The sequence below is a fragment of the Vespa crabro genome, chromosome 10 (genome assembly GCF_910589235.1).
Source record: "Vespa crabro chromosome 10, iyVesCrab1.2, whole genome shotgun sequence".
NCBI classification, from domain to species: domain Eukaryota; kingdom Metazoa; phylum Arthropoda; class Insecta; order Hymenoptera; family Vespidae; genus Vespa; species Vespa crabro.
Genome location: NC_060964.1, coordinates 1514071 through 1531570, shown reverse-complemented (window position 1 = coordinate 1531570; position 17500 = coordinate 1514071). Strand labels below are relative to the sequence as shown.

The window sequence follows — 17500 nt, the reverse complement described above, 5'->3', positions numbered from 1 at the left end:
TATATTGCATCTTCGTCGACTGTTTCTTTTGAAATATTTTTTTCTTTTCTTTTTCTTTTATCTTTTTTCTTTTTCCTATTTTTTTTTTTTTTTTTTTTTCCATAGAAATATGAAGCCATAACAATAAATCTTTTTAATAGTTTCCTTTACGTTTTAATTTCCGTTCCATTCATCGACGAGGAAAATGGTGCTAATTCAAAATGCGTGCACGTGTATGTTTATGTATATATGCGTATATATGTGTGTATACGTATCTATTACTATTTCAGCGTTTGATAAGCAATAACTAGTAAATTTGATTTAGACAGATAATGATCAAAATAAACTGCGAATATTCTCGATAATAATCATAGGTATTTATCGATATACATATATGTAGCTTCTGTGTAAATACGCTTACGCATGTATATACATATATTTAAATAATCTACTACACATGGTTTGATAATGGCGAATGGCGTAACGGTCTTAATAAATTAATTCACATTAACATTTGCCAATTGTATTAATTTTATTTTAATGTGAACAAATTAAAGAAAGTATTTAATTTAAAGTGGATTAAAATTTTGTCGATTATAAAACGATGGCACGGTGATCTTCATAATATTATATTAAAATGCTTGTCACGGATCGAAATCACCACAATTGTCGCATCGTTACGTATCGTTAACTTATCTTTATTGCCACTGAGAAATATATTAAAAAAAGATCATGCCATTTCGTAGGTATTATTACATACTTACGTACGTGTGTTCCTACCGTGCGTTCTTCCTTTTCCTTCTCCACACTTTTTTTCTTTGTTGTTCTTTTTTTTCTTTTCTTTTCTTTTTTCTTTTATATCGACGATACAGTACATTTTTACTAGCATTTATATATATATGCAAAATATGCGTTTGTAGTATATAATGTGTGTGTGTTTTGTTTTATATATATATATATATATATATATATATATATATATATATAATCTCGGCTACGCGTATTAATAAGCACATATGCTTATATGTGAAATGCGAAGCAAAATTGTATATATTCGTTTGCGACTACTTTCATATAACCCCACCCACTGAAACACGAATTTGTTTCTTCCTTTTTTCTTTTCTTTCATCTTCATCTTCTTCTTTTGGTTATTCTTTTCTTTTCTTTTTATTTCTTTTTCCTTCGTGTCACCTCGTAAAACGGTAGATTTTGCGTGACGAACGATTTATCATTTTTCTTTTTTTTTTTTCTTTTTGCATCTCTCGTATTCCCCCTCACCCTCCTTCTCCTCCCACTTCTCTATCATCCATCAAAAGTTTACTATCGAAGTAGAATACAATCAAAAAAGTATCATCGAAGTCAAAAAAATTTCGTTATAACGAGAAGTAAAATTGAAATAGCTGTAATCATTCTTTATATTTTTACAGATCTCTTTTTTCCTTCCTTTTTTCTTTTTTTTTTTTTTTAAGTACGCAAAATCGATGAAGATCAGTAATATGCTAGATAGCTTGTCTCTATCCCTCTAACCCCTCACCCCCATCCATTATCGTTTACCCTATCGTCTATATAAATATACATAAGTGAGAATGTGTACATGCGTTAAGCATCACAAATTTATTTTTTCTTTTTAACGATTACCGTTTTGTAACTCATTGTCGTCGCCATCGTCGTCGTCGTGAAATTCCTCTTACAATGTTGTATGTATGTCGAAGAACGTCGTTGAAAATGGTCTCTCGCAACCGATCGCACAATAGATCGACACACTTCTTGGCAAACTCACGCGAAAACACGAGACAAACTATATACAAGCTAATTCGATCTCATGCTTGGCTGCTTTCGAGATCGTTGGATTTCTGGTGTCTAAACGTATCTCGCATAACCTAATACCAGTTGACACAATCTACGTTAATACGTTCGACGAGTATATTTCGAAGATCATTTTCTTTTCTTTTCTTTTCTTTTCTTTTCTTTTCTTTTCTTCTTCTTTTTTATTCTTTTTTTTTATTCTTTTTTTTATTCTCTTCTCTCTCTCTCTCTCTCTCTCTCTTTCTCTCTCTCTCTCTCTTTCTGTCTCTGTCTCTCTGTCTCTGTTTTATTATTTTCTTTTTTCGTATCAAACATTATTAATCATTTTCTATTTAATTTCATAAATATATCAAAGACATTCGTTATTATTATCGTAACGTCGTTTATCACATTAATTTATTATTTTTCTATATTAAATTTTAACGAAAAATCATATAAGTCGATCTTTCATTGAACTACAGTTAATTAATAATTATTTTCCTATAACCGATTGACTTTAGAAAAAAATAACAATTTGTTAATCGATTGCGATGAAAGGTGAATTCTTTTTTCTTCGGCCCTCCTCGCCACCATGAAAAAAAATTGTCATAATTATCATTTAATACGAAGGGAGAGAGATCAAAGATATACGGCACTGCTTTATTCCTCCCCCTCCCCCGTGATCATAAATATCTCCCTCCCTCGCATAGAACGAGTATATATATATATGTATATATATATACTCGTGTATATGTATATGTACACACGAGTGCGCACGTATATACATGCGCGCGCATGAGCATGTACATACAACCAAATACACACACATATACAGATATATACACACGCCAACGCGATCTTATTCGCACGAATACTTTAATGCGAGGCAACGCGCTCTTTACCCCTTCCTTTCACGCTTATCTCAGCAAGCGGCTAAAAATAGAGACCGTCACGGCCACCGGCGACATTTTAAAAAGTTAAAGCCGGCTGAACGAGAAAGAGAGAAAGAGAGAGAGAGAGAGAGAGAGAGAGAGAGAGAGAGAGAGAGAGAGAGAAAGAAAGAGTTAGCGCCTATCGAGGATAACTTGCTTGGCCGGTGGCGCCTCCTCGATGGCAAGTCGTTCACTTGACCTCACGGTTCTTCACCTGTTTCTTCGACCCTCTCATTCTCTTTCTTATTCTTTCTTTCTCTATTTTTCTCCTCTCTCTTTCTCTCTTTCTTTCTCTCTCTCTCTCTCTCTCTCTATCTGTTTCTCTTTCGCTTTCGCTCTTTATCATCCGGTTAAAATGAACGGCATTATACTCGGTCGGTACAACACCGACGCGTTACTAAAGTCCATCAACCTTGTACCTACGGCGTCGAGAGGACGTTTCCGAGGACATTGACTTAACAGGTTTATGATTGGTCGGAAAAATTAGCGGGAAATATTAATCGTTCGAAACGTTCAAATACATTTATTATTAACGAATTCGATCGATTAGTCTCGATCAAATTCGTTGGAATTCTTCGAATAAATTGTTTGTTCTTTCTTTATTCTTTTTTTGTTTTTTTCTTTCTTTCTTTTCTTTTCTTTTTTTTTCCTTTTTTTCTTTATCTTCCGATAAAAAAAATAATAATAATCGCGCGATAAGAAAAAGATCGTCGCTTCATTAAAAAATGAACGTATTCAAATATTTTTAGTTAAACATTATCATCTCGACTATATTTTATCAATGCATTCGATGACGAGCGTCTTTTAAGTTTTAAAAAACAGCATTAAGAATACTTCCTTACATGAGTGCGCGCGACCGAAACCAACTGTTGCTCGTTAACTCGTTCGTAATAAAAGAGAGTTTAGCTTCGTCTCTTCGCGAACGACAGAAACGAGCGACAATTGGCTTTTAAGACACGCGCGACTGCGTGACCTGTAACGTGTAACGATCTTTCGTTTATATCAATCCTTTCCGCTCTGATTCATCTTTAATTGACCAAAATACTAGATTATCCGTCTCATATTTCATTAGAATTTCTTATTAAAAGAGAAAAAAGAAAAGAAGAATAAAAAAGAAATGGAAAGATATGAAATTATATTGAACGATATTTAAGAATCTTAATCTTGAGAATCAAATAGAGTTATTTCATAGATTGTTAATCGATTAGATCTGATTAACACCCATAAATACGAATATAAATTTTTTTTATCTATTATACTCTCTCTCTTTCTCTCTTATCATATCTGTGTGTGTATATGTATGTATGTATGTATGTTTGTATGTATATATTTTATTAAACATTCAAGAATACGCCATTGCATGGCGGATACGTAGCACGCGTGCGACATCCTTAACAATTTATATTGATGGACCACGCCTACTCGTTTGGACCATCGACGATGCGAATGGACGAACGTTGCTCTCTCTCTCTCTCTCTTTCTCTTTCTCTTTCTCTTTCTTTCTCTCTCTCTTTCTCTTTCTCTTTCTTTCTCTCTCTCTTTCTCTTTCTTTCTCTTTCTCTTTCTTTCTCTCTTTCTTTCTCTTTCTTTCTCTCTCTGTCTCTTTCTCTCTCTCTTTCTTTTTCTTTTTTTCTCTCTCTGTCTCTTTCTCTCTCTCTCTCTCAATCATTCGAGAATTTACCATTTCTCTTTGGGATATGGTCGAAATATCTTTGCTGATCTTAAATTGTCATTTGTGGCATACGTTAAAAGATTACGATCTTATAATTACGTTGTAAAGTATGATTTATCGTGGCATCACGTAATATCATTACACGTATCGAATATTACGAGATTCCTTTACTATTTTAATTCAAGCTTAATCTTAACGTTTAATAATTTAATGTCCTTCGAAGCAATAATAATTTTTATTATTGTTCCTAACACCTCTTATATGTGCTTCATTCGAAATTTTCAATAATTATAATTTATGCATTTCTCGTGATATCTCTTAAAAAAAAGAAAAAAAAAAGTAACGTAAATTTATTGTTATATTAATCAACTGGGTATAATTGCCGAGAACATAATTTTTACTACGATCGCAATCAGTTTTAATTCTTAATTTAGGCTTATAAACGTTTGTTATGAATGGTATTATTTTCTCTTTAAAAAAAAATCTATTCGATTGTAGAAAATAAATAGAAAAGAAAAGTAATTCTATTTAACGCTACTACGGTTCTTTTTTTAGATCAGGTATGACAAGAATGAAGATTTATTACGTTTACTCAAGGATATTCTGTAATTAACGACTGAATTTATGTTTAAATTAACGATATTGAAACACTTTTTTTTTTTATTCTTTTACTTTAATCTTTTTTTTTTATATGCAATCCATAATACGTTAGAAGTATAACTCATAGATATATTAAAATAAATTAAACAACAATAACAACAGTAAACACCCATGAATATTAATATCAAAAATATTATAAATCTTGATATATTTCGATTTATTATTATTATTATTTTTTTTTTTTTCGAATTTCATATCTCGTTATTAAATTTTCATCAAAGTCGTTGAAATGAATAAAAATACAAATATATATCTTCTCGCGTATCGTATAAAAGGAAAGTTACAATTGCGAAACTATAGAAAATTAGATATTATCGAAAGGAAGAAAGAGAGAGAGAGAGAAAGAGATAGAGAGAGAATGTGAGAATGACAAGGATAGAAAGGCGCATTAGTTATCACGACATGATCGCAGTCATTCCATGAATACAATGGCCGTTGGTGCGTTTGATCGTGTCAGCGTGATCTTACATGCAATTGATTAGTTCGATGACCACGTTAAATAGGTAACGGTTGCGTGATCCGCAAACGCATTCTTTTCGATTTCTCTTCTATATACAACAGGAAGAACAACCAAAAGAAATTATTTTATCGATTCGATGAACGTTCCATGATAATATTTTAATCAATCAAATAATTCGATTCTATTCGATAATGCGAAATCGTTTTAATTAATCTATCTAGTTCTTATTATAACGAGAAATATATATATATATTATTATTATTGTTGTTATTATTATTATTATTATTATTATTATTATATTTATTATTATTAATATTATTATTATTATTATATATAAATGTATTAAAGAAACATATATACATATATATTTATACCAAAACTAAAAGTTGTCGAATAATTTTATAAATAATTTACTCTTCTTCAAGACTTCTTAAGTAAATTTCGTTTTCTTTTTCATTATTTATTTTTTTTCATATTAGGAACTAAAAAAATTCCTAAACTTGTAGATTTATATAACGAAAAAAAAAAGAGAGAGAAAAAAAAAGAAACCAATTAGCCTAAAAACTCTCGAGAAATTGTTATTGATAATTGTTTATATGATAACCTAGGGACTTTTGGCTGACTTAGAAAATTTTTATCCATTCCGTATTAAAAATTTTTTATCGGTCAATTCAAAAAAGAAAAAAAAATATATATATTTTTTTTTCACACACACACACACACATATAATATTGAAAAAGACAGAAAAAACAACAAAAAAGAGGGAGAAACGAACGACGTATAAAATATGTTTTGAAAAAAAAAAGAAAGAAAAGAGAAGAATAGAAAAGGAAAGAAAAGAAAAATCTAATATTATTCGACGAAACGTTTCGTCCGTTAAAATAAAATGAAATGAAAAAATATCCGTAAATAAGTACGCGGCGAAATTTGAAATATCATGTCTCTCTAGCTTACCTCTTACCCCACCCCATTCCATCTCATCCCTTCACCCCCCAATCGACTCACTGAACTCCCGCCCTCTTTTTCTTCGTTAGATCGTTAGCTCGTTAGTCTGGTAGTAACACGTCGAGCTAACGGCCGTTTCATTCGATCTAATCTTCTTTTTATTTTTCGAACGCATATCGAACTATATTATCTAACAATAAGTTAATAAGTTAAAAGAGGTAATAGAAAGAATTAAATAAGAGGTAAACGTAAATAATTAATTATTCTTATTTGGTTTATTAAGATTAATTAATTTTATAATTATAACATATTCGAAACCGGTTTGAACGATTATCATATAAACAAAACAATTTATCGGATCTTTTTGTTAGTGTTTCTATTTACTATTCCTCCCCCTTTCTCCTTTTTTCTATGCTTTTTTCATACATTCAACATAAATTCATATATATACATACATATATATATATATATATATATATATATATATATATATATATATTAAATCTGTCCTTCATCCGTTTTACTTTTTTTTCATTTTGGATCATCCATTCTCGCGATTCTTCTCGCAAATTCGTTAATTTAGTTAAAATTCTTCAAGTTGACTCAAACGAAATTATCTATATCTAATATTTAACAATTATAACGAGGGTAGATGAAATGATTTTCGTTTAATTATCGCATAATCATTTTCATATTCGCAGTACCGTCGATTTGTTACTTATCAGTACATTGAATTGTTTGATTCTTTTTTCTTCTTTCCTTATTTAATTATTTAATTATTTCTTTATTTATTTATTTATTTATTAACTCATACGAAAATTCTGCGCAGAGCATTGCAGATTTTTTTTTCTTTTTTTTCTTTTTTATATAAATTTTTTTCTCCTTCAACAAAGATTTAAAATGGAAACTCGTCGTTGTCATTATTATTATTGCCATAGGTCATATATCATAGATCACTGCGTACGGTTGTAATTTCTTCGATTGCGAGTTCGCAAGAAATATTATTTATCTTACGAAATATTATTCAGTTTAACATTGAAATCAATTGTATAATCGATAACGACTTTTATTGTAGCAATCGACGTATATTAATAATATGATGGGCGGGGAAGGAGGAGAAAAAAGAAAGAAAAGAAACTTTTTATTTACGTTTTCGAAATCGAACGTAATATATATATAAATGTTCCGTGGACTCGAGGAAACTGGTGGATAAAAACAACGTGATGACGAAGTAAAAAATGAAAAAAGGAAGAAAAAAGAAGAGAAAAAAGAGAAAGAGAGAAGTTTCTCGATGTTTAAATATAACGCGCTCGTTTCTTACATAATTCATACAAATTCACACACGCGCGCGCACTTTGTGGGTCGACGGTTTCTTACACGTGGGACAGAGACATGTCTCGTCGCGTCGCTCATTTTTAAAGGACGAAATGAATTGTGCGATGCTATTTTAAAAATTTTAGTTACGATCAAATGATATGGAAAACAAAAAATAAAAATGTAGAAGGCATCTATCCATCTCATTCATCTCTCTTCCTCACTTTCTCTCTCTCTCTCTCTCTCTCTCCTCTCCCTCCTCTCTCTCTCTCTCTCTCTCTCTCTCTCTCTCTCTCTCTCTCTCTCTCTCTCTCTCTCTCTCATGAATCGCGAAACGTTGAATTGAAAATCGAAATTTTTAACCTGTTAACATGGGTCTTTGTTAATAATCATTTTTATTTTTATTTTTATAATTAAAAATAATGTCGAAAGTAAATAGAGAAAAAAGATTAAAATTATAAATCATATAATAATAGAAAAATTAAATTTAATGAACTTTTTATAACATATTCGATATTATTAATTTGATTGTTCGTTATTTTGGACGATAATATTAATAATAGTAATAATAGTAATAATAATAGTAATAATAATAATAATAATAATAATAATAATAATAATAATAATAATAATAATAATAATAATAATAATAATTCGGTTGTAAACGACATTTAAATTTATCGCGGTATGGGATGAACGTAAGCAATTGTAGAAAAAAAAAAATGAAATAGAAAAAATCTTTGTAAATTTTAACAGTAAGTCGATCGAAGAAGTCCTTTTTCTATGGATAAACGTGTACAACGACATTTGATAACGGATTGAATGATATTATCTACGACGAAACATTAGATGGTGGAATTAAGGAAAACGAAAAATCCTAAATTGGAGATTTAATAAGAGGAAGAGAAAACTAAAATGGAAAAGTTAAATGAACTACAATTGATGATTAATAATGTGTTCAATACACTTAAAGTTTTTTCCTATATTATTGAAGAAATCCAAACGATTATGGAAAATAAAGATGACGAAATTAAAGGACTACAGGAAGAAGTTAAAACTTTTAGATCAATAACAGATGTTATATACATGAAGGTCAAAAGAAGAAAAAAAAGAAATGCAATATCCGCTGAACCTGTTTCGAACGATAAATCAATAGGAAGAATTGATAAGGATTTAAGGTAGAACCAGTAGAAAATAAATTCTGATAACGATACAATTCACTTTTGTTTTTGTTTCCTTTATTTGCGTTAGATGTATGTCTATACGTGTTCCTTTTTTTCTTTTCTTTTCTATTTTTTTTTCTGTTTCTTTTTTATATAAAAAGATATATCGTTCAAATTACAGGATGTAATTATTATTTTAACAATAAAAAAAAAAGGAAAAATGAGAAAATGTAATAAACATATTGTTAGTTGTTTACATATAAGATATTGAAAAATCAGATATTACTTATTTGACTAATTTAATAGAATACATTAATATAAATATGATTCAAGTAAAAGGAAGAAAAAGAAAAGAAACAAAAAAAAGACAAAGAAAAGATGTTCCTGGAGATAAGGTAATTTTAAAAACAGACGAGTATAAAGATATCAAACGAATTTTAATCTTTTCTATAAATATAAATCTGAAATCTGAAATATATATATATATATATATATATATATATATATATATATATATGCATACATACATATGTATATGTATATATTGTAATGTATACGCATATATTATAATGTATATGCATATGCATATATTATAATATATATTTATATCTATATATATATATATATATATATATATATATATGTATGTATATATTGTCGAAATAATCCATAAAATAAATGTTTTGATATTATCAAAAAGATTCCAATCTATGTTCTAATCATTTCATAATGAAAATACGATATATTGAAGATAGATCGTTGATCACGATAGGTAGAACGAGTTCATTTATTTTCAACCCGTTATTCCGCGACCGTATTTTATAATTCCCGTTGTAACATAGTGTTTACTTAGTATTTACACGAGTGTCGACGGGTATCATTATCATCTGATGAACGATCGACAAAATTTTCAATATCCATATTGTCATGAAATAATAAAACAATTGTGTTTTTATATCGTTTCATTAATCATAAATAACATTTAAAAATTGTTCTTTATAATAAATGTAAATAATTTTTTCTATCTTGTTTTTTATTTTATTCTCTCTTTTTTTTTTATTTATTAATTTTTTTCCTTTTTTTTTTCTCTCTCCTCCCATATAGATCCAGGATTCTTATCAAAGAGGCAATTCTAGCGAATGACTTTATGAAGCATCTAAGCATGGCGCAAATTGAAGAAATAGTTGATTGTATGTTCCCGATTACTTTTGAACGTAATTCCACCATAGTACGTGAAGGAGATGTCGGCTCGACTGTATTTGTCTTAGACGGTAAGTAAATTTATCAATATTATCATTATTAAACATTATTATCTCTATAAAATTTATAAATTTTACGTATGATTTCTCTTCGAATACAGATAGAATATGAACGAATAAATTTTAAAGTAATCGATTAATTAATAAATATAAATACGAATAATACAATAATAATAATAATAATAATAATAATAATAATAATAATAATAATAATAATAATAATAATAATAATAATAATTTCTTGTTTGAACGTATCGATACTGTCGATTTTAATTTAAGAATATTCGTACGTCTTTTAAAGATAAATGAAAAGAAAGAAATATGGCTGATGGCATATTTTATGCTCTTGATCAATTAAAAATGTAATAAGAAATAATAGCTATGAGAAAGAATTTGAAATGAAATTTTATTTAGATAATAAATCATAGACATATAATTTCTAATCGTAGAATAAATTAGATTAGGTCGAATTAAATTACGTTCGATGTTGATATTTAAAAAGAATGCATGTCATTGTTTATGTCTACTTTAATAATATGTTCGATTCAATCGAACAAATCATTCGAAACTCATAACGAGAAATTCTCGTATAAGATTTTTTTCTTAATCTTACAAAATACTACGATTTTTTTTTTCTCTTTTTTTTTTCTTTTTTTTTCTGATTCCACGTGAAAGAATTCGTATCGACGAAAATATTTACTTGACGATTTTGATCTTTCTTTTTAAAGAACGTGAAAATAAAAACAAATATTATTTACGATGAATATTAGTAAAGAATATTGGTAACGATAAAACTAATCGAGTTATGATCATTTTGATATAATAATTATAACAATGTGTTGTTCTTTAAAAAAGAAAAAGAAAAAAAAATATCATCAAAATATTTTGTTTTATTTTCTTTTTCATTGTTTTTTTTTTAATATTTATCGAATTACTATATCTAATTTTTATAATAATAATATCTTATATTTATATATAGTAGACATATACGATATATTGTGTATATATATATATATATATACACATATATATAAGAAAAGATAAGATGAAATCTAGTAACGATTTTGTATGACACATCATTCTCTTTCATTTTACGATACATTATCCGTAATATCTTTATTTTGATATCATTTGATAATTGTTACGATTCAATGATATGATATAATATTAAATAATGATGACGTTTATATGTTTATAATGTAACACCGATAGACGGTGAGAAAAAGAGAAAAAGAAATAATGAAAAAAAAAAAGAAGAAAAATAAACAAAAAAAGGAAATATATAAATCATGAAAATGAGGTTATTTGTTTGGAATAAACACGTCATGTCAAAATAATTTGACGACATTTATTCGTATTATCAAAACTGTTAAATGTTATCCGAATAACTGAATTGTACAATATGTCAGGTGAAAAAAATATTTTATTCGCTGATCGGAGGATTCAAAAACGAAAAGAAAAAAATTTTTTCTTTTTTTAATTAAATATTCGGACAAAATGTATAACTACTTTTTTTATTTGTTCAAAAAGACGTTGCGTTTGAACATTTTCTTTTTTTTTTGTCTCTCTTCTATCTTTACTACAATTACTTTCAATTAAAGCATCGTAAATTATAAAAATATGAATAGATCGGTAAAGATATAATTTCAATATTAAATAAAATCGTTAAAATATTTTGTCCTCGTTATAAAAAAATATTTTCGTTATTTTCCGAACGAACAATAATTTTTATACATTAATTCGACTGATTAAAGGAATATTTCGTACTCTTTTCTCTCTCTCTCTCTCTCTCTCTCTCTCTCTCTCCTTCTATCCACCCACGTACGAAAAAAAAGAAAAGGAAAGAAAAATGAGAGATAATTTAAATCATCGACGAAAATAGAAAATTATGAGATTAATCATTTCAGAGATGAGCGCATAACACATACACACACACACACACACACACACACACACACACACACACACATACATACACATAAAAAAAAAGGAAACAGAAAATATTGACACATTCAACGTCAGATCTAAATAAGAACGATTAAAGTTTCTCGTCTCTTTAAAGATCAAAAACATTCGAGAATGAAAACCACTGTCCTTTCTCTCACAGAGCGGAGAGGGCCGAATGGTTAGATAGTAGGGATAGTTGTCAGTTGCGAAGAGGAAAAGGGAGGGGAGAGTGGGACCTCTCGTGTGCACGGAGGAGTTCGCGAGCGTGCTTTTCACCAGTCGCCAACGCTGTCAGTGAGGAGCGTCAGTCTCGAAGGAGTGGTCCTAGCTGGAGTGTTGTTATCCTCGTTTAAAATCTATGAAATCGATCCTTTGTTAAAGGAATTTACGTGTTACGTTGTCAAATTTATAGTGCTTACGAAGAATCTGATTTATTATTTTTGTGCTCTCACAATCCGTAAAGTTGAAAATCAAAAAGGAAGGAAAAATTAAAAACAAAAAAAGTAACAAGAAAGAAAGAAACAATTAAAAAATACAAATTTCCTTTTTGAGTGTAGTACGTATATAGATACGTACATATATACGTACTTACGTACGTATAGATATATATATATATATATATATATATATACATATACATATATATATTATATAGAGGTATAAATAAATATAATATATATATATATATATATATATATATATATATATATGTATTTATATATAAATATAAATAAGTGAAACGGAAATTATTGTGCAGAAAGAAGAAAGGAGAAAGAAATTATTTATATTTCGTTTGGTTCGGCTTCAACCGCAAAGATTTTACGAGGGTTCGACGGAGCCAAGAAAATGACGCCGTACCGTCGATCGTAACGAGCAAGCTTCTCATAGGAACACCAACCTTCTTTGATCTCAAGGATCCCATCTCTTTGGGATCGCCAAGTGAAGGAGAAGAAGACTTTTATATTTTTTCGTTTTCTCCTTTTTTTTGGTCTTGAGTTTTTTTTCTCATTTTTCTTTTTTTTTTTTTTTTTTTTTTTTTAAAGGAAACAATCGAAAGAATACATTTAGATATGCAGAAATCTTCGTATGTTCTCACGAGGATTTATCGAGGATCACGCGAACGAGACAGACAAAAAGAAAGGATATCAAAAAGATCGCTGTGACATTGAGAAGGATGAATTTAGTTAAATGATATTTCCATAAATCTTTATATTTCTGTTTATTTTGAACCTACGTGATGATACTCTAACGTTGACTGAGAATTTAGAAGAAAAAGAAGAAGGAAAGAGAAAAAAAATGTTTCATTAGAGAAACTGTACGAGCGTGTGTTATGTTTGACGTCATTCGGTCAACACAGCCGTCCGAAGAAAATCGAAAACGTAAGAGGAGGAATTTTAGCGATGCTACTTCTTTCAAAGTTTTGGCGTCATCTTCAAACACAATCAATATCGTCATATGGATTTGTAATACTTAATATTATACAAAGCTCCGTTCAAAAAATGTTACGTCGTTATTACGTTGAGTCTCGACTTGTACTTCGTGATAGAGGAAATACGTTTGTGGATTTGTTCGTCATAAGAAAATTTGTTTATCGTACCGAACGGATATATTTAACGTCGTCGATATATTCATGAAAGAAAAAAAAATACAAAACTTTTCAAGTTAGTTACGTTCAATCGTAAATCTCGAACTACTGACGTCTCTTACATAAGATACCAACATACCTACTCTCTCACTCTCTCTCTCTTTATTTATCTACCTATCTATCTCTAAGTTTATACTTGATGAATTATAAGACAAGAGAGAGAGAGAGAGAGAGAGAGAGAGAGAGAGAGAGAGAGAGAGAGAGAGAGAGTGCAAGAGGATTCAAGGTAGACAGAATGATTCATTCACCTATAAAGGATTAAAGCTAATATTCACGATTGAATTATTCTTTCGTCGAAGAAATTAAATAAAAATAAAAACAGAAAGAAAGAAAAAGAACAAACAAATATCCGAAAAAAGATGAAAGTCCGAAGTTATCCTGGTCGGGCTGTACTGGAAGACCCGGAACTTCTATTGGACCCGGACGCGACACGAGGTCGTGCAATGGAATTACTTTACGAGGCCAGTTGGAGAGAATGTGGCATCAACTGGACAAACGACAGTAGGAGCAACAAGGTGGTGTCTCGTGAACGGGACGAACTGGAATGCCGAGAACCGTACGCCGAAGTGATATCACAATTGGAAGGAGTACTTGAGGGTGGTAGTCCTAATAATGGTGGTGGTGTTAGCGGTGTTAGTAGTGGTGTTGTTGGTAGTGGTGGTGTTATTATTGGTGATGGTGATGATGATGGTGGTGACGATGATGCCGAAGATTCGAGGGGTTCTTCAAGTCCAAAAGAATGTAGGAGATCTAGGAGATCTAGCAGCACTGATACAACAGCCAGCAGTACCGATTCGTCCGAATCAAATCAGGCTGTTGTTGGCAATGAACAAAGCGAATTTCTCATTCCAAGACCGAGACTCATCGTACCGGTTCACACCTACGCTAGAAGACGACGAACCGGGGCTCCGCAACCTATCAGAAGACGGCAAATACGCCAAGGTACAACCAATCTTGCCCTCAACAGGACACTCTATTTGTTTCTTTTTTATACAGACACACACACACACACACACACATATATATATATTTCTTCTTTTTCTCTCTTACCATTCGAGTAGATCCGGTAAAACCATATTCTCTTTCTTCCTGCGAAGGACGACGATCTTTTCTTCGACGAGTTACCTTACCTGTTTAAAGTAGCAGACATACTACCCATGAGAGTCCTCTACCTCATTTCTTGCCACTAACCAAAGAAAGAACGGAGTTATCTTGAAAGAACGGAGAATAAATCGTGACATTTTATGCCTTTTTTTTATTTCTTTTCTTTTTCTTTTTTTTTTTCTTTTTTCATCTTTTTTTAATTTCTTATGATAATAATCCGTGAAACGAGATAATTTTCTTCCATCGATCAATACACTCGACGAAGAAAAGAATCTGGATTATCTTTAAGTTACTTACTTCTATCATCGATCATTCTTGTTATTACAGTTGAATTATGGATTTCTTAACGTTGACTAAGTAAACGCAATATCATCATCCTCTTCTTGTTTGCTAGATTAGTTCTAGCAGTGAAACCTGTCTGATGATGTATCTTGAGAAAAGAGAAAACATCGCATCGGCGAATGATTTGTTGATTTACCAAAATAAAAAATTATTAGTTTCGATGGTGTATAAACTCATCATGATATTTATATATATATATATATAACCTATAGTTTATCATACAATTGGAAGACTATTTTCAGTTGAATTGGTTTTCAATTACGAGTTATTTGTGCAACTAAGTATAGTAAAATCTGAAAGTACTTCCTGTTTTATCTATAGTAATCTCAATTAGAAGAAATAACTTTAATATTAAAACGATCGGTTGATTTGAAATCCATGAAAATTTTTCGTTGATATAGAAATCGAATCGAATAAAAATTTTATTAAAAACTGTTATTAATTATTAAATACTGTTATTAATCATATTCATGATCTCAACGAGTTTCAATATGATTAGGCTTCATAATTTTTTTTTTTCTAGAACAAGAAGAAAACAATAAGAAAAAGAAAGCAAAATAAGGATCGACGGAACTAAGAGCTCATCTTAGATCCTTCTCACGATCCATTTACTCTTTATCGATCGCTAACGTTGATCTTTTAACGTTGCTCTCTCTCTTTCTCTCTCTCTCCCTCTCTCTCTCTCCCTCTCTCTCTCTCTCTCTCTCTCTCTCTCTCTCTCTCTCTCTCTCTCTTTTGAAGCTCGTGACACCACAGAGAAAGTTATATGAAACCTTACCAACGAACGTTCGTTCGTATAACCAAGGATAAATAATGGAAACCGATCTAGCCATTGTCGCATCGTTACGCGAGATATAATATTTCGAAATGACCGCGATCCCAGACCGCACTAATGTCCCAGGTATTTTGATTTTGAAATAGATCGCTTCTCTAAGTCACTAAAACTAAAATCATTCATTTTTATTCTTATTATAGTTCTTTGTTAGAGATAGTAAGGGCGTATCTAATTTTCCTTTCACAAATCGTCGAAAACAACGCACGAAATTTCCGCTGTTCCACTTTCCACGCTCTCGTGAATCTTTGAACGATTAAGTCTCATTTTCAGTTTTACAAATCTTAGGTAGGTAAGTAAGGTATATGCGTTCGCAAGTTTCATGAAAGTTTATTATTTCTTATATATATCTTTTATATGTATATATATACATCTGTATAAAAAGAAAAAATTGTTAAAAGATTTATGGCCGATTTGATTCCCCCAATATCATTTCCCTTTTTCGTTTTATTCTTTTTTTTTTCCTTGATTAATTGTATTCAAATGAAATCGACAGAAAACATGATTCATTACTTAACATTTGTAATATCATAATTATTAATAATCATATTAACGAATTTAAAAGATATTTATTTCAATGATAACAATAAAATTTTGTTTATAAATCACTATTAAGATAAAATCGATCGTCATTTTTTTTCCTCTCAATAAATAATAATCAAATAAAATCGATAAAGAACTCGATTCGTTACTTAACATTTGTAATTATTAATCCTTATATTAACGAACTTAAAAGATATTTATTCTTTTATATCGATAGAGTTATATTTATAAATTATTATCGAGATAAAATCGATCGCCTTTTTCATTTCATTTTTTGTTTCTTTTTTTTTAAATAAATTTTATTCAAATAAAATCGACAGAAAGCTTGATTTGTTACTTTTCATCATAATTTAAATAATAACTATTTCTTGAAAATTCCACACGTTTCGTTAACAATAGATCTCAAAATTTAATCGGTAGCATGTGGTAGACGTAAAAAGGTTCGTCTGCCTGCTTTCGATAGATGAATGATCCTTAAAAGGGGACCAGGATGCAACCGACAGTAACTCTTGCAGCTGTCGTGCGGAATTCCTTGTAATTCGAGTCATGCTTCGAAGCAAATTTGGTCACGCTATACGACGTCGAACAAACGCTTGTCCTCCCTCTCCTTCTCTACCTTCCATCCTCATCCCCTTGTCACCGATGTTGAGCATAATTAAAGACTTTTAAACTTAACTCGTAACTCGATCGACTACGAGCGAAAGTTTATTATCTTAACTTCTTATAATTAAATATAGAATCAAATCGATCGATCGTCTAATATTTCTTATTATATACGAAACAAGGTATTCTAGTGAGTAAGATGATTAAAATAGATAGTTTAAAGAACTATAATGTGAAATATCGTATTAGTATTACGTGCTGTGAAACATTATCGATAACGATTAGCCGATTATAATTCATTGGATAGAATTATCG

General features: G+C 29.9%; 1 protein-coding gene across 5 annotated transcripts in view; it reads left to right on the top strand.

Moving 5' to 3' along the window:
* LOC124427562 (cGMP-dependent protein kinase, isozyme 2 forms cD4/T1/T3A/T3B) overlaps positions 1 to 17500 on the top strand; it is a 50534-nt gene that overhangs the window by 16507 nt on the left and 16527 nt on the right. For 2 of the 5 annotated variants that reach the window (XM_046970606.1, XM_046970611.1), the window contains exon 2: positions 10015 to 10181. In XM_046970606.1, coding sequence (XP_046826562.1) covers positions 10015 to 10181 — 167 coding nt within the window. Of the gene's footprint in view, positions 1 to 6533; positions 6676 to 8503; positions 8926 to 10014; positions 10182 to 13310; positions 14704 to 17500 lie in introns of those variants that run through there. The other 3 variants (XM_046970608.1, XM_046970610.1, XM_046970607.1) reach the window with 3 other exon arrangements.